General features: G+C 43.3%; 1 protein-coding gene across 2 annotated transcripts in view; it reads right to left on the bottom strand.

Moving 5' to 3' along the window:
- Positions 1-20,987, bottom strand: part of obscna (obscurin, cytoskeletal calmodulin and titin-interacting RhoGEF a) — a 28,783-nt gene extending 7,796 nt beyond the window's left edge. The window contains exons 1-56 of one of the 2 annotated variants that reach the window (XM_085929067.1): positions 20,948-20,987; positions 20,604-20,870; positions 20,299-20,460; positions 20,096-20,200; positions 19,645-19,911; positions 19,271-19,540; positions 18,908-19,174; positions 18,557-18,820; positions 18,203-18,469; positions 17,856-18,125; positions 17,519-17,785; positions 17,131-17,397; positions 16,770-17,042; positions 16,421-16,684; positions 16,072-16,338; positions 15,704-15,970; positions 15,359-15,628; positions 14,975-15,241; positions 14,429-14,704; positions 14,076-14,342; positions 13,687-13,953; positions 13,349-13,615; positions 12,978-13,244; positions 12,615-12,881; positions 12,273-12,539; positions 11,933-12,199; positions 11,548-11,817; positions 11,185-11,463; positions 10,867-11,124; positions 10,532-10,798; positions 10,167-10,433; positions 9,832-10,098; positions 9,484-9,747; positions 9,152-9,418; positions 8,821-9,087; positions 8,480-8,746; positions 8,070-8,338; positions 7,707-7,971; positions 7,308-7,574; positions 4,726-7,206; positions 4,585-4,651; positions 4,289-4,356; positions 4,103-4,215; positions 3,820-4,020; positions 3,637-3,719; positions 3,398-3,571; positions 3,175-3,334; positions 2,987-3,088; positions 2,586-2,750; positions 2,332-2,490; positions 2,068-2,245; positions 1,865-1,978; positions 1,635-1,802; positions 1,448-1,550; positions 1,128-1,257; positions 937-1,042 (exon numbers count right to left, since the gene is read on the bottom strand). In XM_085929067.1, the coding sequence (XP_085785193.1) occupies positions 937-1,042; positions 1,128-1,257; positions 1,448-1,550; positions 1,635-1,802; positions 1,865-1,978; positions 2,068-2,245; positions 2,332-2,490; positions 2,586-2,750; positions 2,987-3,088; positions 3,175-3,334; positions 3,398-3,571; positions 3,637-3,719; positions 3,820-4,020; positions 4,103-4,215; positions 4,289-4,356; positions 4,585-4,651; positions 4,726-7,206; positions 7,308-7,574; positions 7,707-7,971; positions 8,070-8,338; positions 8,480-8,746; positions 8,821-9,087; positions 9,152-9,418; positions 9,484-9,747; positions 9,832-10,098; positions 10,167-10,433; positions 10,532-10,798; positions 10,867-11,124; positions 11,185-11,463; positions 11,548-11,817; positions 11,933-12,199; positions 12,273-12,539; positions 12,615-12,881; positions 12,978-13,244; positions 13,349-13,615; positions 13,687-13,953; positions 14,076-14,342; positions 14,429-14,704; positions 14,975-15,241; positions 15,359-15,628; positions 15,704-15,970; positions 16,072-16,338; positions 16,421-16,684; positions 16,770-17,042; positions 17,131-17,397; positions 17,519-17,785; positions 17,856-18,125; positions 18,203-18,469; positions 18,557-18,820; positions 18,908-19,174; positions 19,271-19,540; positions 19,645-19,911; positions 20,096-20,200; positions 20,299-20,460; positions 20,604-20,870; positions 20,948-20,987 (14,512 nt within the window). Of the gene's footprint in view, positions 1-912; positions 1,043-1,127; positions 1,258-1,447; positions 1,551-1,634; positions 1,803-1,864; positions 1,979-2,067; positions 2,246-2,331; positions 2,491-2,585; positions 2,751-2,986; positions 3,089-3,174; positions 3,335-3,397; positions 3,572-3,636; positions 3,720-3,819; positions 4,021-4,102; positions 4,216-4,288; positions 4,357-4,584; positions 4,652-4,725; positions 7,207-7,307; positions 7,575-7,706; positions 7,974-8,069; positions 8,339-8,479; positions 8,747-8,820; positions 9,088-9,151; positions 9,419-9,483; positions 9,748-9,831; positions 10,099-10,166; positions 10,434-10,531; positions 10,799-10,866; positions 11,125-11,184; positions 11,464-11,547; positions 11,818-11,932; positions 12,200-12,272; positions 12,540-12,614; positions 12,882-12,977; positions 13,245-13,348; positions 13,616-13,686; positions 13,954-14,075; positions 14,343-14,428; positions 14,705-14,974; positions 15,242-15,358; positions 15,629-15,703; positions 15,971-16,071; positions 16,339-16,420; positions 16,685-16,769; positions 17,043-17,130; positions 17,398-17,518; positions 17,786-17,855; positions 18,126-18,202; positions 18,470-18,556; positions 18,821-18,907; positions 19,175-19,270; positions 19,541-19,644; positions 19,912-20,095; positions 20,201-20,298; positions 20,461-20,603; positions 20,871-20,947 lie in introns of both variants that reach the window. The other variant, XM_085929066.1, reaches the window with a different exon arrangement.
- Between the last annotated feature and the right edge of the window lie 2,627 nt (positions 20,988-23,614).

Raw genomic sequence — 23,614 nt, 5'->3', positions numbered from 1 at the left:
TGCTGGCTTCAGGCTTTAGTGAAACTACAATAAAGTATCCACCACATCAACAAGACATGTGCCCACTCCTGTATAAGAAAATCTGCCCAGCACATGACCATCTTGTATTTGTGGTGACGAAGAGTTAGCTGGGCATGCGTTGACAGGAGGGGGGAAAACGGGAAACACTGATCGGGTTATATGTTATCGTGACAATGATGACTTACATGGAGCGCTCCGCATAAGGAAACCTCTGCTTTTGGACGAGTAGGGGGAAGATGGAAAACATGAAGGTTATAGAGAATGAAATGGTAAAATACAGGAAAAACAGTGGTACACAATCTTTAAGAACGTGATCCAATACATAACTTATGCCTTTACAATGTTGATAATACATACTTGTAAAAACAATTATCAGAGGCACAAATATAACAGGTATTTTATGATCTTTTTACATACAAACAAATCTATTTGTTTTATTTTGTAATATCTAGCTCCTAGTTCCTCTGTATTGTCAGAGTCAATTGTTTTGTTGGCATAAATAATATCTCCAACAACTCTCGAGTGGTTGCATTGTGTGACCTCAATCTATTGACAATAACTCACAGAAAGTTAGGAGTGAAAAACAGATGAATGATGATTTCTCTTTCATCCGTGCTTAATAAACTGCAATTGGTATGCAACCTAGGTGACCCAACTCCAGATGTAGGCAAGTGAAGTGGATGAAAGAAAAAGTAAGTCAATGTCTGAATGCAATAAACATGACAAAATGGATGAAGTGTCCCACAGGACTGTCAAGTGGCATTATAATGGGAACAGACATGAACTGTGGTGAACGATGGCATGTGCTTACTTCCTCCATGTAGAAGAAATGAAAGTATGTTCCTAAAAAAGTCCCCCAATGGATGCTATGTTCTGTAAAAGCATAATTACCTTGTATAGCTCGAACTGTCCTACCTTTAAGGGGTAAGTCTTGCGCCTGGTCACTCTCAGATTCATTGGGGGCGACGTAGGAGGGGCACAGTCCTGCCTTGCATTTGACACAACCAAACTCATTCGAAAGCTGGAGTGAAACAAAAGTTTCCATGTCTTCAAGGAGGGAGCATCAGTGACGATTTATTTACGTCGTACATATGAGCTCATCATACCTCACACTCATACAATCCAATGTCTGCCTCTGTTGCACTGATGACCGTTAAAGACAATATTCCACTTCGGGAGTCATTCAAAACTGAATATTTTTGCTTGTCAGTCAACTCTTTGCCATCCTTCATCCACCTGCAAAGGTTAAAAAGCTGATTACCTTCAAGATACGATATAAGAGAATTAAAGGAAATCTGCCTTCCAAATTGGGTATTTCTAATGTAAAAGGGCATTAAAAATAGATATTTATTATTTGGATTGTAGTTTGGAGTGGCATAAAAGTGCTTTATATCAGAGATTTTGGGAAAAAAAAATCCATACTGACCTGATTCTGGGCAAAGGAGTGGTACGAGTGGAACAAGTGAAGTGAATGTCTTCACTCTCTATCAGACAAGTACTTTCCAGACGACTAACAAATCTGGGTGGCGCTGATGGATGAAACAGGAAAGCTTTTGTAGATTGAAAATACAAAGTGTCATTCAAATGATATTGAAATCTCTCACGAGACTCACCCTGCACGACAACAGTAGCCATAGTACCAGTGCTGCCCATGCTGCTGGTAGCATAGCATACATATTGTCCAGAGTCTTCAGTGGTCAAACTGTCTAAGATCAAAATGCACGTGCCTGACTTATCTGCTGTGATAATGTGCCGAGGATCATCCTCCAACACGAGGCCATCTGAGGAGAAGACATTGTGTCAACCGATGCAATGCTAATCATTTTTTTGTTATTATTCTGACCTTTGAGCCAAGTGATCACAGGCTTAGGCAATCCCGTAACCTTGCAGCTCAGTTTGACGGTCTGTCCGATCTTTGCTGTGTTGTCCGACAGTAGTGATGTAAACACAGGGGGGTCTAATTGATTGATAGACATAAACAAAGACAACATTGAGATGAACATATTCAAAATTTGGGATTTGTCATATGCTGTATGAAAGACTTACTGTTAGTAGGCAGGATGGCTCGTTGCTGAAGCTCCTTCAGGTCCTTGAGCCAGGAAAGTTTCACCAGTGGTGAGCGGCCCTGCAGTGTATATCTCCGTACTGAGCCCCTGTGCTCATGCCAAAGCTCCCAATTCTTCTCATCACTTCCCATCGTTTCTTTTAGCTCTACATCATTCAACTGGGGTTGGTAGAGTCAAAAAGTGAACACGAATTTTGACATCAATACGTGTCCACCGATAATAGCACAATGGATATTTTATTTACCTTCATTTTATTCTTGAAGGTGAACGTATCACAGTTCTTATTGGCATCTCTTTTTAGTTTGCACAGGACAATGCATTCCTTGAATAGGAAGATTTGTCTCTGATGTCCTCTGGAGGTCTTTTTTGTTTCTGGAGCTTCATCCCACACTGTGAAGGCTCCCTTGGAGAAAAACGGGAATACCGACATGTTTCTCATTCATAACTCTTACTTCTTAGAGAGAAATTTCCAAGATGTGGTTTATACTTGGGGCTAACCTGCCGCACAGGCTCGCCCAAGGCAGTCAAAGGGGCGGGGTAGTTTTCAATGAGGGAGACTTGGTGCAGGTTGTCAGATCTCCAGGGTAGACAGGACACAAGGGAGTAGGCATCCTCCAACAGACAACAGCTCTGACCGCTTTTGGCCTTGTTCTTAATTAACTCCTGAAGGCAAATTCAAATCCGAGTTGACACCTTCTAGACAATTATGCAATGTTTGAAAATACAGTGGAGCCTCAGTTTTCGACCACAATCCTTTCCAGAAGGCTGTTCGAGAAGTGAAGTAATGGAAAAAATGTAATCCGCGTCTTTGTGTTTTAGGATGGCTTTACTGCTCCCACTTGCTTCCTCTTCAAAAACCGAGGCTCCATGTATACAAGTATACATTATTCATCATTGACCTTTAGCAATGCTTGATATGTCTGAATCCTTTCAATTGGTCTTTGGAGGAAGGTCAAAGTATCTATGACTGGAGCTTCAGGTCTACCAGAGCCCGGTAGCTCCTGTAAAACAGTATAGCAAGAAATGCTCTTAAAATTTGTCATCTGTTACATTATTTACTCAGATAGATTATCATTGACAATCTTACTTTGAGATATTGTTGGGTAGCTTTATCAGCAATGCAGGCCTCTGCTTGTGATTGCCCGAGCATGTAGTGAACATACTCTTCAAGATCTTCAACGTGATGGATCAAATGCATGGCGACATCATCGTCTGTTGTACACTCTCTCAGTCCAGGGAGAATAGACCTGAAACCGCAGCTCATGTCAAAATCTACCATCTACTGTTAAAATGTACAGTGTATTGCGTACTTTTCATGAAGAAGGACAATGTCCTTTATATTTCTGAAAATGATATCTTTCTGGTTGATGATGTTGATGGGAACATGGCGACTTGAGTCCAAATAATTTAATGGATGAGAAATAAACATCTTCATCTCTTTGACAAACTCCTCTTCACCATCAATCAGACCTTGGATCAGTTGGCTGAAGAAAACAAAATTTTAGTCAATAATACACAATTCGAACAGTGTTCTGTAGTGTGAACAAACCTCAAAGCCCTTCTATACTCTTCTGCTGTGGAACCAATCTCATCAAGATCTTCTTGAGGTGCCCGCAATTGTGTGAAAGCCTCCTGTTAAAATACAAACAAACCATAACAGTGCTGCATTCATCTCTTATAAACGTCATTAGCTGTTTATTCATTTTACAAACTTTTAGAATGAACATCTAACCTTTCTCTTTTTCTCCAGGTAGGCTGGACACACCCATCCTTGTCGAGCAGGATTGGTTTTGGTGGGTTTGGTTCTTACAAGCCATTTGCCTGGATGAACGGAGTCTAGGACCTCGACGAATTGACCCTCCTTCAGTAAAAAACTGTCCTTGCTTCCACTGTTTGGGTTGCAGTCTGCTCGGGCCACGTACATTTCAAATGTCTAAGGGAATTATAAAGTAACTACGTTAAAGAGGTTTATCAATAAAATGGACAATTGCAGTTTAGTCATTGAAAGCCCAGACCTCGCGTTGATCCTCTTCCCCTTCAGATTCTGATCCAGAGACAGTGCTGGCTAGAGGTGTGTGGGCCCTAGGGTGTTTCGGAGATGGGGTCCTCATTTGTTCCTCCTTAGTGCCTATAAATGAGAGTGATACCAAAGTAATAATATACTTGATAAAACCCTGGAGCAAAGTGAGATCACTGCTGACCTTTGACTTGTAAAAAGTGTTGATCCAAATCCTTTGGAGGCTTTTGGTCTGTTGCCTTAGGAACCTCCCTGTAGTAATATACATGAGACACCAAGTTATCAACATGAGAATAAAAAAAAGGTTTCCAATCCAGGTCCAGAAAGTAAAATCCCAGCCACAGTTTGGCTTTAGCCAAAGCTGCTGCTAATCAAGCGGCTAGCACTTGTTTACCCGATAGCTTGTTTAATTAGCCACTGCGGCAGAGTCTTGAACTGGGATTTGACACATCTGGAATAACAAAACCTCAGCTCCATTACCTTGAGGTCTTAATTTCCACAGGTTCCATCACATCTGGTGCAGTGTCATAATCAGATGGACTTGACACTGTTACAGAAAGACAATTCAGTGTAGAAAACTAAAAATGTTTCAGGATAAACTGCATGTACGGTATTACTCACTCGAGCTAGTGGCGATGAGAGACGATGTTCTCCTCTCGTGAAGGCTCAACGAAATCTGCTGCTCTGTCAGGTTGTAAGCCTCCCACAAAGAGACGTCTATATTCTCGACATAGTTATCAGGATCAGTCCCTGAAGTTGGCTGATCTTGAATCTGTGTTTTTTTCTCAGGCTTCAGTGAAGCCAACTGCAGTGGAGTAATTGCGGCAAGAGGTGGATGCACTTGCCTGTTGATTTGTTGAGCAGGCTGTTGGGGTGCAACTACCGTTATGTTTCCATTGTACGACGTAGTGCCAAACTTATTGACCACCTCACAAGTGTAGATGCCACCGTCACTAAGGGTCAGTTCAGTGATAACGAGAGAGCACACCCCTCCCTCTGTTGTCTTAATACGATGTCGTTCGTCACTACTGATCGGTTGACCATTTTTAAGCCAACGCACGCTCTCGTACTGTCCTTCTACAGTACACACGAGACTGATGGTACCATCAACATCTGCACACTGGTTCCTAAAGACCTCTTTCAACACTGGTCGTGTATCCTTGTCGGTTTTGTAGTCTTTGAAGGGAATCTGGATTTTCCCATTAGTCTCTTGCATTTGTGGTTCATCTTCAGCACTCATGTAAATCGTTGGTGTAGTATCCTCGACTGTCTTCTGGAGAACCAGAATGGTAGGCGTAGTGTAAGGTTGGGGTGATGTTTCGTCAAAGAAGCCAGCAGGTTGAACCACGCTGTGATCAGGTGGTATCTCAGTCAAAGCTTCTGAGAAAGTTTCGTCTTCAGAGATGTAGAGGAGAGGAATTTCTTCTGTCATTCGCACTTCTTGTAGTTCGTCCTTCCTTTCCAAAGATCCGGCAGCTATTTCTTTGTCCGTTTCAGGTTCTTTTCTCATCGGTCTTACTGGATGTTTAATTAGCTGTTTGGGGACAACTGACGTCTCTACCAGATCAGCATCTGCAAGTACTGATTGGTTCATCTCAAGTCTCGAGTCCTCATCTTTCAAAGAGGCTGCTCTCTCTTTTAGCCTTTGTTCTATGGATGTTGTCAATGGTTGTTCATCTTGATCTGTCTCAGTGTCTCTTGACGTTTGCTTTTCCATTGCTGTCCTTGTTTTACTTTTTGACCTAACAGGTGGCCTTGGGGGAATTATTTCAGTCTTCATATCTTGAGGTGGCTCTTTTCTTTTTACAGAGTGACTCTCCAGCTGATTTATTGATGGCACTTGCTCCTCTACTCTCTCTGTGGTCTTGATTTGTTTTATGGGAATTCTCTCTGTATTTCCTTCGCTAGAATCATTGACTGTAGCATTTGATGGCTGTATAATGAGCTCTTCAGATTCTTTTCTGACACATTCTGTAGGTTCTCTTTCTCCTGCTGCTTTTACTTTTGATCTCACAGGGGGTTTTACCCCCTCTTCTGCCTTCCCCACTTCACTACACACACTTGACGTTGCTTCTTGCAATATTTTGCTTCCAATGGATGTTACGGTTGGTTTTATAGCCTTTTTCTCCTCCTCAAGTGTCTTCCACAACGTTTTCTCTGGGTGGTCATCTAGTTTTTCAACTTCTCCGACTTTTTTGCTAGGTTTTCCTTTTTGCTTGTCTTCAGGAATTATGCCTGGCTGACTCACTTCTGGTCTAATTTGTTGCTTTGCTGGTTGCATCCTCTCTGTCTCAACATTTTCAATCACAGGCTCCTTCTCAACTAACATTGCTGGTCCTTTGTAAACCTCCGTTTTGTCCTCATGTTGGTTTGAATCCTGAGCTTTTTCAAAATCTGTCTTGATAGATTTCTCCGTTTTGATCTCCTTCTGTTCTTTACTTTCTATTTGCAAAGACTGAATGGGCTTTTTTATGTTCAACATTGGCTCTGCATCCCGTTCTAAAGCAGTGATAGATGCTTTGCGCAGTGTCCTTGTCTTGGGTTCTGGAGGGATTGGGTGAGCAACGGGAGGATTCAGATTCTCAGGTTTGGATAAATCCTGAGCATTTTCAAAGTCTTTGTCAAAAGATTTTTCAGTCTGGATCCCCTTCTGGTCTTTAGTTTCTATTTGCAAAGACTGAGTGGGCTGAGTTATGTTAAACATGGGCTCTGTATCCCGATCTAAAGCAGTGATTGACGCTTTGCGGACTGTCCTTTTCTTGGGTTCTGGAGGAATTGGGTGAACTTTGGGAAGATTCACACTCTCAGGTTTGGAGGAATCCTGAGCATTTTCAAAGTCCGTTTCGACAGGTATGTCAGTCTGTATCTCCTTTTGGTCTTTAGTTTCTTTTTGCAAAGACTGCACGGGCTGTTTTATGTTAAACATGGGCTCTGAATCAGATTCTAAAGTGGTGATTGATGCTTTGCGCAATGTCCTTTTCTTGGGTTCTGGAGGGATTGGGTGAACATCAGGAAGATTTACATTCTCAGGTTTGGAAGTGACACTCCTTGTTTGAGGTAGTATCACGGGAGGTTCCTCCTCTGGTAAAATAGTCTCAGATGCTAGAGTGAGGAGTTTCAAGGTAAGGGAAAATATACCAGGGTAAGACAGATTACTACATCTTGTTGCATTTATTTTACACATACGCAATAGATGTACCAACCTTTTACAGTCACCATTGCAGAGGTCTCGGCACTTCTTGCTTGACATGAATAAATTCCACTGTCTTCTGAAGTTAGCTCCTTGATATGAAGTTCCATCAAATCGCCATCTTGGGTCATCGAATACTTCTTGTTTGCTCTTAGTGGCATTCTGTTTTTTTTCCATTGTACTGACACCCCAAGTGTGGACAGTTTGCAGCACAAAACGACTGTAGCTCCCTCTTTTGTTTCTGTGTTTTGTAATTCTTTCTTGAAAAAGCAAAGTAATTCTAGAAGGGATTAGGAAAAGAAGTCATCACCACTTTAAATAACATACTCACCAGCCCAATCAATTGAGATTCAATACAATAACTTAAAAGCGAATGGTACGATATACTTTGTATATACGTATATACACACACCTTTGACAAAAACAGTTGCCGTGGTTTCTGCACCCCCTGCTTGGCACGTGTAGCTACCACTATCCTCAGGTTTGAGCTCCTTGATGTTGAGCTGGAGAAGACAGCCATCTTGATTCATCTCATACTTCTTGTTGGCCCTAAGAGGTAGCCTGTTCTTCTTCCATTGTGCTGGCACGCCAGGCTTAGACAGTTCACAGTTCAGAGAGATTGAGACGCCCTCGCCCACCTCTATACTTTGTAGGTCTGTCACAAACAACGGTGGCAGCTCTGGGGGAATTAAATATCAAAAGATGGTAAGAAGATCACTGGCAAGATTTAGTAACGTGGTATGAGTGAACCACCCAAATGCTAAAATAGATACACACCTTTCACTGACAATGTTGCTGCAGTCTCTGCACTTCCAGCATGACATGAATAACTACCACTGTCCTCAATTTTGAGGTCCTTGATGTTGAGTTGGAGGAGGCAGCCCTCTTGTTTCATCTCATACGTTCTGTTGGCCCTCAGAGGAACTTTGTTCTTCTTCCATTGCACTGGCATTCCAGGTTTAGACAGCTCACAACATAGAGAGATTGAACCTCCCTCCTCTGTCTCCACATTTTCAAATTTTTCTTTGAAGAATAATGGGAGTTCTAAAAAATGGGCATATAATTGATCGTACTTAGATGTTTGGGTTATAAACAGAACAGGAGAAAATTATGTTGAATATATGAAGTCTTTGACAAATTTAACTTAAGATCTCAATGATTCTGTGTCTACAAATAAGAAATTACCTCTGACAGCTACAGTTGCAGAAGTCTCTGCACTTCCTGCATGACATGTATAGCTTCCGCTGTCCTCAGGTTTGAGGTCCTTGATGGTGAGTTGGATAAGGCAACCATTTTGTTTCATCACATACTTCCTGTTGTCCCTTAGAGGTTGTTTGTTCTTTTTCCATTGCACTACCACTCCAGGTTTGGACAGCTCACAGGACAGGACACCTGTTAATCCTTCCTCTAGCTCCATACTTTGCAAGTCAACTTTGAATGAAACCGGGCGCTCTGGAGGAGTTTTAGTAAAACATCGTTATACATAATTAGGGTGATATAAAATGTTTTTCCTGAAATGGACGCACCTCTTACAGACACCGTTGCAATGGTCTCTGTACTGCCAGCATGGCATATATAGCTTCCACCATCCTCAGGCTTGAGGTCACTGATGTTGAGCTGCAGGAGGCTGCCATCTTGTTTCATCTCAAACTTCCTGTTGGCCTTCAGAGGCAGTCGGTTCTTTTTCCATTGCACTGGCACTCCAGGTTTGGACAGTTCACAGTGCAGAGACAGTGAGCTGCCCTCCTCTGTCTCCACATTTACTAGTTCTTCTTTGAAGAATAATGGAAGCTCTATTGGGCAAATCATTGATTAAACTTCATGAGAACTAAATGTACATTGCAGAAAAATACATACCCTTCACAGTCACAGCTGCAGAACTCTCCGTATTTCCTGCTTGACATGTGTAGGTCCCACTATCTTCAGATTTAAGGTCCATAATGTTAAGCTGATGAAGGCAGCCATCTTGTTTGATCACATACTTCCTATTTGCCCTCAGAGGTAACTTGTTCTTTTTCCATTGCACTGCTACTCCAGGTTTAGACAGCTCACAGGCTAAGACTGCTGTATGTCCTTCCTCTGCCTCCGTACTTTGCAAGTCAGCTTTGAATGCAACTGGGATTTCTAGAAAAGGATGATACAAATATGCTTATGGATATGAGCTCACAAAATTGTCAAGTGGACGTTACCTTTTACAGAAACAGTTGCAATGGTCTCTGCATTTCCTGTTTCACATATGTAGGTCCCACCATCCTCAGGTTTGAGGTCACTGAGTTTGAGCTGAACAAGGCAGCCATCTTGTTTCATTTCATACTTGTTGCCCCTGAGAGGCAGCCTGTTTTTCGTCCATTGCACCGACGCTCCAGGTTTGGACAACTCACAGGACAGTACGATCGAACCTTCCTCCTCCACCTCAATATTTTGTAACTTTGTAACAAAAAATGGAGGCAGCTCTGGGGAAATTCATCACAGCATATGGTTAAGGGGACTAAATCATCCTTTGGAGCAATGAAGTTTTAAAGATACGAGAACAGTACCTTTTACTGACACGGTTGCAGTGGTCTCTGTACTTCCTGCTTGACACGTGTAACTTCCACTGTCTTCAGGTTTGACCTCCTTGATGTCAAGCTGGAGGAGGCAACCCTCCTGCTTCATCTCATACTTGTTGCTGGCTCTTAATGGCAACTTATTCTTCTTCCATTGTATTGCGGTGTCTGGCTTTGATATCTGACAGCGCAGGGAGACAATACCTCCCTCCTCAGCCTTTACATTCTGTAAGTTTACTTTGAAAAATGGCGGAAGTTCTAGGAAAAAAAATATTCAAGGGTGAGAAAAGGACTGTGAAGAGAACATAAGAAGACACTGTACTTACCTTTCACTGTTAAAGTTGCAGTTGATTCTACACTTCCTACACGACATGAGTAGCTGCCACTGTCTTCAGGTTTAAGGTCCACAATGCTAAGCTGGAGAAGACAGCCATCTTGCTTTATCTCGTACTTCCTGTTGGCCCTCAGAGGCAGCTGGTTCTTCTTCCACTGCACTGGCGCACTAGGTTTAGACAGCTCACAGCTCAAGGTAACTGAACCTCCCTCATCCATCCGCACATTTCTCAGATCTTTCTTGAAGTATGGCGGTAGCTCTGGGCAATAATGGACATCACATTAGCAAAATGTTAATATAATGATGCTTTTGTCTATATAATGCATGTGCTCAATTGCAATATGACCTTGACCTTACCTTTGACTGTAACAGTTGCAGTAGTTTCTACATTTCCTGCTTGACACGTGTAGCTACCACTGTCCTCAAGTTTAAGTTCCTTGATGTGAAGCTGGAGGAAGCAGCCATCTTGCTTCATCTCGTACTTTCTGCTAGCCCTAAGTGGCAAACTGTTCTTCTTCCATTGTACCGGCAGCCCCAATTTGGAGAGCTCACAATAAAGCACGGCTGAGCTTCCCTCCTCAGTCTCAACATTTTGCAACTCTTCCTGGAAGAATGGCGGGAGCTCTGGAGAAGCAGAGAGGCACAAATGGACATAACCTTCTCTTTGTAAAGCACACTACTTCCTATATTACCTCTCACAGTAAGCTTGGCACTGGCTTGTGCGTCGCCTGTATCACAAGAGTAAACTCCAGCATCCATTGGTTCCACTGCATGGATGAGCAGTAAATTGACTTTTCCCTCCCTTCGTATCTCAAATTTATCGCCATTTCGAAGAGGGATGTGGTTGCGCCTCCAGGTAACAGGGGTGGTGAAGTCAGAAGTTGTGCAGGACAAAGTAGCAGTTTCTCCTTCCAAGATTTGAACATCTTGAGGCTTCTCCTCAAACAAAACTGAAAATGAAAACATCTCTTTAGATCAACAAATCTTCACATTGCTACCTCTCTCCATACCTTTGGGCTTTGGCACCACAAGGAGACTTGCCGATGTCCTTTCCTCCCCAACCACAAATGCCACAATGCCTGTCTCCTCAGGTGTTGTCATGGTGAGGACAAGTCGATGTGTGCGACCTTGGTATGTCATCTGGTTCATTTCGTTCCTCTGCAGTGGACTGGAGCCCAGCCACCACACACCCTCATTCACATTGGCGTGGCTAAGCTCGCACACAAACATGGCGTCCTCCCCAGCAGTTACGGTGATGTCTTTAAGTTCTGTAACTATTCGCACTCGCTCTGTGCAGGAGAAAGACACGGAAGGACACTTTTATAGCAATGAAGTAGGCAAACATAGGAGGAGATTCTTGCATTACCACATACCCCTCACAACCAACTTAGCGGTGGTCTTCTTGCCCCTGGTGATGCAACAGTATTCGCCACCATCTTCCAGGTTCAGCTGCTTGATCTCCAGCATATGGGAAGGTCCTGTTTTTGTAATAATTACTCGTCCCCCTTCTTTAATGGCAATGTTGTCCTTCTTCCAAGTGACAGGGACATTCGCACTGGACACTTCACATGACAGCAACACCGATTTGCCCTCCATCACCGCTTGGCTCTCCAGTTCCTTCTCAAAGAACACTGATGCTGCCGCTAGCATAAAGAAAAATATGTTCTACTTGGCAAGACAAACTATGGAAACAATTGCATAAAACATAGTGCTCCCAGGTATGAGATTCTGAAGGAACAAACAAAAACCACTGAATACCTCTAACGTTCACTTCCGCGGTCGTCTTCTGCTCGCCAAAGACACAACTGTACTCCCCAACGTCCTCCGGCTGGACGTTTCTGATGCTCATCTCAGCTATGGTCTCCTTGAGGGTCATCTGACACCTCCCACCTGGAGAGAGCTGGTCCTCTCCCTTCCACCATTGGACAGATACCCCCGTCCTGGACAGTTCACATCGTAGGGTCACGTTGCCTCCCTCAGCGGCCTCCTGGTTCTTTAAACCCATCTTGAAGGTGAGGGGAATAGCTGTGGATGAAGAATAGAGAACATTTGTACGGTTTTGAAACACACAGACTTACAAATAGCAATTGTGGCTTACGGGTGACAGTGATGTTGGCTGTGGTCTTGCTATCGCCATAGCTACAGCTGTAGACTCCACTGTCCTCCAGTTGAGTGTTTTTGATGGTCAGCTCCATCATGCCGTTTCGATTTCTTATCTGATACTTGAAATTATTTTTCAACAGCTCCTGGCCTTTCCTCCATTCAACGGAAAGGCCAGGCTTGGACAATTCGCATGCCAATGTCATGCTGTTTTCCTCCTCCACTTGCAGGTTCTTTAACTTGGTTTTGAATGTGATGGGAGGTGCTGGAAATACATGTCATTGTGAACATTTGGATCGGACAGCTGGGTGTATTATTGGTAATGTGAGTAATCATTCACCTTTCACAATGAGCTCAGCAGTGGATTGGCTGTCCTTTGTCTTGCAAGTGTACTTCCCAGCATCACTCTCTTCTACATTGTTGACAAACAGTTTGGTGAGACTCCCTTCCTGTTTCATTTCATATTTGTAGCCGGGCTTCAGGATCACTCTTCCTTTCCTCCAGTCCACTGGAGCTCCAGGTTTGGACAGTTCACAACAGAACACTCCACTGTCACCTTCTTTAAGCTCCAAATTCTGGACTTCTTGCTTAAATGTAATAGGAAGAACTGGGGGAAAAAAAATCAGATTTATGATTGTGACAGTTAATTTAATTGGATAAACCAGCAACTCTGATTCTTCTGATTCTCTTGAGTGAAGCCTACCTCTTACTTTGATATCAGCCAAAGTCACAGCTGTTCCAACGGAGCAGCTATATTCGCCAGTATCTTTGAGCGTTAGATCTGTGATCAGCATCTCACACACCCTGCCTTCTTGCTTCATCTGATATTTGGCTCCCTCCTTCAGGAGGTGAGTATCCTTTCTCCACTCAACTGGGACTCCTTGTTTGGAGAGCTCGCAGTGAAGTATCACACTGCTCTCCTCCACTGTTTCTTGGTTTTTCAACTTTTGCTTGAATGTCACTGGAATTGCTGTAGGGGGATGTACACTTACTGACTACAACATGAAATATAATATAATAATAGTGGAATAATTTGTGATCCACCTAATGCACTAAAATACATGTGAGTCTCACCCGTGATTATAATCGTGGCAGTACTTTTAATATCTTCGCAAATGCAGCTGTAAACGCCGCTATCTTCAGGCTGACTCTTTCTGATGACCAGCTCCAGCGTAGAGCCTCTCTGCTTGAGTTGATAGCGTTCATCGTTGATTATCTCATTTTCTCCCTTCATCCACTGAGCACTGAGCCCTGCTTTGGAGAGCTGGCAGCTAAGTGTTACCCCGTTGCCTTCTTGCACTTCAATATTACTCAGTTCACGAAGGAATTTGACAGGTCGTTCTAGAGGGAATATTATATTATTTATATTTCATTATGATTATTATTAGTGATCGTATCATTTTTATACTGACCATTCACTGAAAGAAAAGCTGTCGTAGTTTCTTCGCCACAAATACAGACGTAATCACCAGCGTCCTCGAGAGTGACTTCATTAATAGTCATCTCCAGCTGCAAATCTTTCTTCCTCATCTGGTACTTGTTTCCTTGCCTCAACACCAGCCCTCCTCTCCTCCACTCCACTGACTGGGCAGGTTTGTTCAGCTCACAGCGAAGAAACACACTGTTGCCTTCAATCACCTCCTGGTTGGCGAGCATGAGCGTGAAACGGGGTGGTAAACCTGTCAGGCAGGAAAAAAAAGGAATACCCGAGGACAGGAATTTTGGGCCCTCCACATCAGTGAAAATGCTATTTATTGGAGTTACCGAAAGTAAAGCATTACGTTTTCAAATGTCAACTTACCCAGGACTGACAGCACTGCAGTTGATTGGGTATCCTTGGTTTTGCAAATGTATTTGCCAGCATCTCCATCTTGCACGTTGTTGACAATCATCTTTGTGTAAGGCCCTTCCTGCTTCATCTCATACTTGCTTCCACTGCTCAGAAGCACACGACCTCTCCGCCACTCCACTGGAGCTCCAGGTTTGGAGAGCTCACAGCAGAAAAGCCCACTGTCCCCTTCCTTTACCTCCAAATTCTTAAGCTCACGTTTGAATGTGACAGGAAGTGCTGATTGGCAGAAAATATTGAAGTCATCAGCACAGAAATTTCCTAACAATATATTTTAACTATACTGCCGCGTGAATTTTACTTACGTTTCACTTTTAGCTCTGCTGTGGTTTTCTCATCTCCGGTAATACAGCTGTACCTCCCGGCATCTTCCTCTTGAACGTTCACAATTGTCAACTCAGCTGTTTTCCTTTCAAGTTTCAAGTGATACTTTCGTCCCGACATCTCCTCAGACAGAACCTTCCCGTCTTTCTGCCACTCTACTAGGGCATCTGTTTTAGACACTTCGCAGCGGAGCGTCACGCTATTGCCCTCCTCTGCCTCTTGGTTTTTTAGATTTCCTTTAAACGTGGCAGGAACAGCTTCAAAGAACAAAGAAGGGGTTCCAGTTTGTGGCATATAGTCAATAAAGCTCTGATGAGAGATGATCTGCTACATGGGCAACAAACTGCATTTGATTCAAATATCTGGAGTTGCTCTCACATTTCAATCTATACAATTTTAGGAGTGTTCCTCTCGGAATTTTGTTCCATTTGGTCAAGGAACTGCATTATGCACTTAAGACTCCATGCTTAAACTAAAAACCATGTTTCAAAGTAGTCACAACACCTTTTGTATTTTACGTAACATACCAATTACTTTAACTGTGGCCTTGGTCTTCTGGTCTCTGCAGACACAGGCGTAGACGCCGCTGTCCTCTGGCAGGGCATCGCTGATGGTCAGCTCCAGCACGGAGCCTCTCTGCTTCATCTGGAATTTCTCTCCATCTTCTAAAAGCTCACCAGCCCGCCTCCACTCCACTGAGACACCAGGCTTCGAGATCTCACAAGAGAGCGTGATGTTGTGACCTTCTTCCACTTGAAGGTTCTTCAGCTTCTGCTTGAAGGTGATCGGGAGCGCTAAAAAGCAACAGGGAATTATGAGTACCGTCACTAAACATGAACACATAAAAGCAGCAAATGTCTTTCAAATGTTCGTATAATGAATGTTGATACTTTTTACTACAACTACTGTACCGTTCACAGTAAGAGTCGCTGTGGTCTCCACGTTCCCGCAAATGCACGTGTAGATATCGCTATCATCCGGCGTCACATCCAGGATCCTCAGTTCAATCAGTGTGTCCCTTTGGCGAATGTGATATTTGTCGCCATTCTTGATGAGCTCATCCCCCCCCTTTTGCCACTCCACAAAGGCAGATGCTTTGGAAATCTCACAGCGTAAAATTGCTGTGTTTCCCTCCTCGAAAGTCACATTGCGTAGTTTCTGTTTGAAGGTCAGCGGCAGAGCTGAGGAGAGTTCAGGAATATTAAGCACCGATAAATCACGATTATAAGGTACTTTGGTGATAGAATACTTGCTACCTTTGATTTTGACTGTGGCGGATGTCACCTGATCAGCACACACACACTTGTAAAACCCACTGTCTTCAGGAACAGCTTTCCATATCAAAAGCTCTAGTGTTGTCTCCCATCTTCTCATCTGGTACTTTACTCCGTTCTTCAGCACTTCTTGGCTTCTCATCCATTCTATCGGTATTCCAGATTTGGAGAGTTCACATCGCAATATGACATTGTTCCCTTCCTCGGCATGGATGTTCTTCAGATGCTGGATGAATGTAATCGGAATGTCTGGAAAGCAAGAGACAAATAAGGAATAGAAAGTAATGGTCAATTTTGAATGATTCCAAAAAAAAAAACGACGAAGAACAAGATGAGTGACATGGCTTCACCTTGGACTTTGAGCCTCGCTGTTGTGTGGTGGCCTCTACACTGACAAGTGTATTCCCCAGAGTCCTCTGGCTTCAGAGATCGGATTATGAGTGAAATGACGGTCTGTTTCTGCTTCATTACATACTTGTCTCCAGGCCTGAGGCTCTCAATGCCTTTTCTCCACTGGAACTGGACTCCCGGCAGAGAGTACTCACAAGTCAGGGTCGCAGTCTCACCCTCTCGGCACTCTATGTTCTGAAGAGGCTTTGTGAACTCAGCTGGAATAGCTAAAAGGAGATAGCAACATGAGTCAAACTGTAAGACAAAATATTGTCAAACAATATTTTGTTGGAGAATCCCCATTGATACCTTTGACGGTTACAACAGCCCTTGTTGAAACAGATCCAGCACTGCACTCATACACCCCAGCATCACCTTGGCAGACCTCCCGAATTGCCAGCCGAGCCTCACATCCTGAACGAGTTGCGTAATACCTTGACGAGTTCCACATCAAGCAACAATCTTTGTACCACAGGATGTGACAAGGCTTTGAGGTCACGCAGGATAACACTAGGCCCCCTCCTTCAATCGCCTCACAGTCCTCGAGCGCTTTACAAATGGTTGGACGTCTCTCTGGTAATGTGAACAAGTCAAAGCAACTAAAGACGGAATGAAATGGAAATAGAATATAAGAAATGAAACAAAGACAAAACCTTACCTCTGACCAACAGTGACGCATATGATCGTTTATCACCGGCTGCAAACGAAATGGTACCGGTGTCTTTGCGCGCTAGTTGTTTAAATGTCAGTGTGTGGTAGCCTCCTGCTAGCATTTGAATTTCGTTAAGCTGATTATTGTAGAGGAGAGTCTCGTCCAGGTACCACTTCACCCCCGTGTAGTCACTGGGACAGATTTGACACTTGAATGTAACCGTGTCCCCTTCAAGGCACTCAATGTCCTCGAGTTCTTCCAGGATCACCACCCTCTGGCCTGACACATAAAATGAACAAGGAATATCACATCGCTGCCATGTTAATAGACAAGAATTAACTGAATGAGTAGCCAAGGTTTTCCTTACCCTGCACAGTTAGCTGTGCACGGCTCTGCATGGTTCCAACATCACACGTGTAGATATCTGTGTCTGACTTCTCCAGAAAAGTGATGGTGAGTGACAGCACCACACCCTTCTGCCTCATGACATACTTTCTACTAGATCTCAACTCTATCATGCCCTTCAACCAGGTCACTCGCTTGGCTGGCAGTCTGGTCTCGCACTCCAGAGTCACTTTAGCTTTTTCCTCTGCTTGGCTGTCCTTTAACTCCCGTGCAAATGAGTGCTGCAATTCTGGAATGATACACATTTTAGAACTTGTTACTTGTCATGCTGTTTTCTCTCAATGATCTTTTTCTGAATCTTCTTGAGGAAAAATGTGATAATCCAAACCAACATTTTCTCAAGTACTTACCTCGGACCTCTAGCTTGGCACGGGAGGCAACACCATCAGCCTGACAGCAGTACTCTCCTGAATCTCTGATCGTGGTGTTCTTGACTATCAGCTTTGCCAGGTTCTTTTCCACACTCATCTTGTATTTGTGACTCTGCCTGATTTGATGGCCATTTTTCAGCCAGTGGATGCTGACCTCGGGTTTGGTAATCTCACAACTCAGCTCGGCATCCTCACCTGGCACAGTCTTGACATTCAGCAGATCCCTAAAAATGTGCACTGGCCTCTCTAAAATCACAGTACATCCAACATATTAGGGCAAATTAATCTTGCATTGATTCTAAAACCTGATGTTCACCTTGGACAAAGAGCATGGTCCTGCAGCTTAAGTCATTAATCGCAAAGATCACATCCCCAGCGTCGGACAAAACTGCATCTTTAATCCTCAACTTGTACTTGCGCCCATTGTTGATGATCTGGAAGTGGCCATTGGAGACAACCACTTGACCGTTGATGGTCCAGAAAGGCTCATCACTAAGAACGTGAGAGAGTTGACATGCAAAAGTGCAGCTTTCACCCTCCAATATGGAGGTTGTCTTCAAGCGCTGGATGATAGTGATGTGTAAATCTGTAAACAGATCAGATAAACAGCATTTAAATATGTATTGTCCGGGTATAGTTAATTTCGACTGCTCTTCAACCAACCATGTACAGTAACTTTAGCCTTGGTCTGGCTGGTGCCCAGGTCACAGGTGTACTGTCCAGCATCATCTTTACTCAAGCAGTGAATAATCAGTGCCATGGACCTCCCATACTGGCACAACTCGTGTTTATCATCAGGCGTCAGGACAATGCCATTCTTTCTCCAGACTGGGATCACAGATTCTTTGGAAATTTCACACTGGAGGCACACCTCCCCTTGTTCTTCCCCAACTGCATCTTCCAGAGGTCTTAGGAAGACCGCAAGGCGCTCTAAAGGCAGTAGAAAACATGATTTTGGAATTGATGGAAAATTTCCCTGAATAAACAAATATCAGAAGACTTCTTATTTTAGCTGACCTTTGACCTTTAAAGTTGTTGTCTCGGAAAGAAGACCAGCTTTAAAGGTGATCCTGCTGTTCTGGGGTCTCAGCTTCTTAATGAAGAGGCTGTGCATGGTACCCATGTGTTGGATCCTGTTTATGGCATTGGAATAGAGGCGGACATTGTTGAGGAGCCACTCTACGTTGGCAACTACATAGTTGAGCTCACAAGCGAAACTGGCAACACCATCTTCTTCAAGTTCCACTGGTTCAAGGTGTTTGACCAGCTTCAGTTTTCGCACTATGACAAAAACAAGAAAGTGAATCCAATACAAGTGGCAAATATAGATCAGCTCTGAGCTCGATAAATCATACTTAGCCTACATACCTTCGACCTTAACATGTGCCGTGCTCTGTGTACCCCCCGCCGTGCAGCGATACTGCCCTGCATCCATCCCTACCAAGCCATGGATTGTCAGCTCTGCACGTTTCCTATCTCTCCTCATGCTGTACTTGTTTGACGTCTTCAGAGCTGTACGACCTTTAAACCACCTCACCACTCTGGGGGAGGGGGCAAACTCACAGCTCAGAGTCACAGAGCTGTTCTCCTTGGCGTCCACATCTTCCAAATTGCGGACAACTTGGAGGGGCCGCTCTACGGGGAGAGATACTTCACTGACTGAAAGCGATACCTACACCCTTCTAATGATCACAGAGGGGGATGTACTTGGGGGAGGGCTGGTTCACCCACCTTTTACCGTAAGTTCCGCAGAAGAACGGCTCTTGCCAGCGACAAAAACCACAGGCCCCGACATGGAGCTGTCTGTGGAAATGAGACAGAGGCTGTGGATGGTGCCCTCTCTATAGATATCCACGTTTTCGCTGGGCTCCAACACATATCCATTCAATGTCCATCTGGGCGGCCTTCCTGACTTCAAGCTGGTCTCCACTTGAAAAAGCGCTGACTCAGGTTCTGTCACTTCCACTGAGCTCATACCCCGAACGATGCTCATAGCCTGCTCTGCATGGACAGTCACAACATGCAGCACACTTCTATTAGTGACTCATAAATTCTGTTTTTTGATTTCTGTTATTTTGTGGATGGGGTGTAAGCATATATCTCACCCTCAACTAGAAGCTGACAACTGGTTTTGTCATCTCCTGCGTCACAAGTGTAGGTGTCTTCATCTGACGAGCAAACGTCGTCAATGGTAAGCTGCCTGTAAACGTCTTGGCTGACGAGTTGGTACTTTTTGCTGGACACGAGCTCCTTTTTGTTCTTGTACCATTTGACTTGAGCGTTGGCTCGAGAAACTTGGCACTCCAGCAGGCCTCTGTGGTGATACATGGCTATCTTGACTCTCAAGGGACGTACTATTTGGACTGGCAGCTCTGAAAATCAGAAGAAAATGCAATGGCTGTGAAACGTAGAGAATTTTTTGTTTTGTTGTAAATAAGTCCGCCAATCTGCTTAGCACATCTATAATGCAAAATGTAGCATGACTGTGGTTTGTGACCATTTAATTTGCACGTACACAGGTACACAAAATTAATGGTAAACTTTTTTTAGACTCACCTTTTACTGTAAGAGTTGCGTAAGACGAGACACGTTCCGCAGTGAATCTGATCTCTCCAGCGTGCTCTGGTCTGACTGACTTAAAAGACAGGGTGTGGGTTTTACCTGAAACCAGTTTCAGAACAGATGGACTACCATTATGCCTTCATCGAGGACATTTGAACAAATATGTTTCCATTATGTGAATTATGTAGCTCATTCACCCTGATGTCTAATCTTGATGTTGTCCCCAGGTCTGATCCTACAGTCATCTCTGTACCACCGACCATCCACATCCACTTGGTTTACTTCACACATGAAGCTGACTGATTGACGCTCCATAGTATCAACATCCTTAAGTTCCTGGACAATATAGATGTCCCTAGCTGGTAGGAAATTAAAGTTAGGACAACTACGTTTTCATGAATGTTCCATGTTCCATTAGGCAGTCTCAATGAAACTTGAATCTTGAACTTGATCATGTCATTGTTTTGGATTCTAAAGGTCTCAGCTGGTTTTCCAAGCCTACCTCTAACAGTAAGTCTCCCAGAGGTTTGAATGCCATTTGCCTGGAAAGAGATCAAGCCCACATCTGCCAACGCCACTCTGTTTAAAATGAGGGAATGCGTTTTCCCGTGTGTGCTGATGCGGCAGTTGGGCTTGGACTTGAGCCGCATCCCATCCCTGGTCCACACTCCCTCGATGTATGACAAGTTGAGGGTTACCTCAAAGGAGCAGCTTTCACATTCTGACACTTGTACATCCTCCAAGCCTCTAACCACCTGCAGACGGTTCTCTGAACCATGAAGACAAAAAGGTTTGTGTATGCACTCAATAATCAATGCGGGCAATTTAATCGATTGAAGAACTTACTTGCGGCTGCGACTATTCCTCCAGGGATATTGTCTGCCATACTTCTTGCTTCTGATTGATTGAAATCTTGCAGTCCAGAAATGGAAACACATGAGCTACAGGTAAGTCTTTGGATGATGGGAAACTTTATCTGTGCACATTGATTGTGTGTTTACCTGTAGCTGTTTGCTGAATTAGCTACCATGCTTTAGTAAATAAAGAATCCTGAATTGTACTAAACAATAGAAATTATTTCTGGAGTTTTTAATTGGGAATGATGAACATCTGACTTGCATGATGTACTTTGAATAGATCCAGTACAGAACCCTTACCAAAAATAATCATGCTTGGGTCTGATTTACATTTGGTCAAATTGACCAAACGTAAAGGCCATCCAGTTGCAAGACGGCTATTTTCGGATCTCAGTCGAGTCACCCATAAATGTTCTATCGGATCGTTTGCTTTGTAGTTTGCAAAGTTGGAAACTGCAATGCTTGTAGAGGTGTTTCTAAAAATGAATTTCAGTATTCAAGCATACATGATAAAACTGCCCACCCTGTCATTGTCCATTCTGTCAGCAAGCTCACATACAGTATTTTGCCATTTGCATTTACATTGTCTGTTTGTGTTTGCAGTTAATCTATAGACGAAAAACATGTTTGGCCTCTACGCTTTTCTAACAGTAAAACAGCTACCAGATGCAAGAAATGTTATTCAATAGACAATCATAACTTTTTGAAATGGGGATGTCTCAAAAGCATCTTATGATGGTATCAACTCCACTAAGAAAGTCTTACAAAATCCAAGATGGCCGTGTAAAAGTCAGTAAACATGGCATCACTATCATACGGTGGATCCCAACGGTGGTATGCTCGACCTCCTCTGTATTGACGAGGAGTTTAATCTCTGTCACCTCGCTTGACTTAGCTCATCACCACCAATATAGACTCAGCTGCGATGCTGTTTCTACCACACTGAATACCCTCAAATGAGAAAGGGAAGCTAAAAAAAAAAAAGAGAATAGATTGATATCAAATCTGAGAAGTTGGAGCCTTTACAAGTATCAGTAAAACAAGGATGTTTACAAGACTCTCTAAATAGCTTCAGAATAACTCGGACAGCATCTTGACAAACCACTGGATTCAAATTTAATATAGCTCAACTTAACATTTAGGCCAAACAAATGTCATACGCCCAAGATATAATTCACAAATAGCTATCCACAAAACACATCAAGGCACATGCCAAGAAACAAAACACCAGCAGTCATGTACGCACCTTTAACTCAGATGTACTCTAAAAGAAATCCATCCTTACACTGGCTGGACATGGTGGAAAACAAAATATCTTTTTCTTAAATGTATAAAATAACATGATCACAACAAACATCCTTTTCAACAAAGCCTACTATATTAACAAGTCAGCATGCATACATTGGGAATATGAGTCGCACTACCCCGAAGGAGACAGCCTCCGGTACTTTTTTTTTTTTTCCCCCTTGCTGCTGTGATGGAGCGATTTAGTGAACAGCTGACACATCCCTCCCCACATACTGACCTCCAAATAGCTCTCTGTCAGTATGCAGGCAAAGATAGCTTCAATCGTGTGAAGCAGAATGCATCCATAGAATCAGAACAATCAAATAAGATGTTGCAATATTGACGAGATAACAGGCCGAGAAACTTATGATAGTGCTCTGACTTCTCGCTCGACCTGTATATACGTCTATTCATTTCGTACCACTTCAATTCTTCAAGTTTTCAAATCATTTGATGTCATTTCTGGGTATATGGGAAGAGGAAAACGACAGGTACTGGTGGAGCATACAAACTGAGCAGAGATTTGAACCCAGAACATTGGACTGAAGGGCAGGCTAACATCCTAGTCAAAATGTTTACAGTTTGCCACATTTCATACATTTTGGTCTCTGGAATTTTACTGACAGCATTTTATATGCATTCATTTCCATTTCATTAGAAATGGTAATTTCCATTATAAATGAATTTGAAGAGGGATGAAGACTGCTCGTTAAGCAACATGTCATTGGCCGTAATGTTCACGTGCGCCGTCGCTCAGGGAACTTCCTCCGTCGTCACAGTTGAAAGGTCATGAAGAGATTAAGCAATAATGAGCTCACACATTTCACTGGGTCATCATTCCCCAAAAAAAACACTTACACATGCTTTGCATGCTTTCCATAGGATAAACAAGATTACCTCTGAATGATGTTCAAACTAAAGATAATAGCATCTTAACAGACATCCAATTAAAAAGTGAGATATACACCCGATTTAAATGTCTTTCCTAATTTAGACAAGCAGACAGAACACAAACACAGGACGGCCCAGCATTGTGTTTGCTGGGCTTGATAGACAGCCCCATGTGGAACTGAGCACTCCTTAATCCAGTGAAACTCTATCGACACGGTAATCTCCACGCAGTCCCGCGGCGGCACAAAAAAACAACTTGTCGTCAGCAAGGGTGGAATGGTGGCCTACAAACCACTCTCGCTTTCCAAAGTTCCATTGCGTCATTTCTCACAAAGGTTCATGATGTTACGTGAGAAATGGTTCGTTAATTTTTTTCTATCTTTTGGATAGAAAGTAGAGGTCCGAAATTATGTAACAGAAAAAGACAACAAACAAATCCTTCAAAGACTCACGTGTAACATTTCCTTTAACATAGCAA

The sequence above is a fragment of the Syngnathus leptorhynchus genome, chromosome 13 (genome assembly GCF_054491065.1).
Source record: "Syngnathus leptorhynchus isolate UIUO chromosome 13, UIUO_Slep, whole genome shotgun sequence".
NCBI lineage: Eukaryota > Metazoa > Chordata > Actinopteri > Syngnathiformes > Syngnathidae > Syngnathus > Syngnathus leptorhynchus.
The sequence above is the reverse complement of the archived record's forward strand: the minus strand, read 5'-3'. Positions and strand labels throughout refer to the sequence as shown.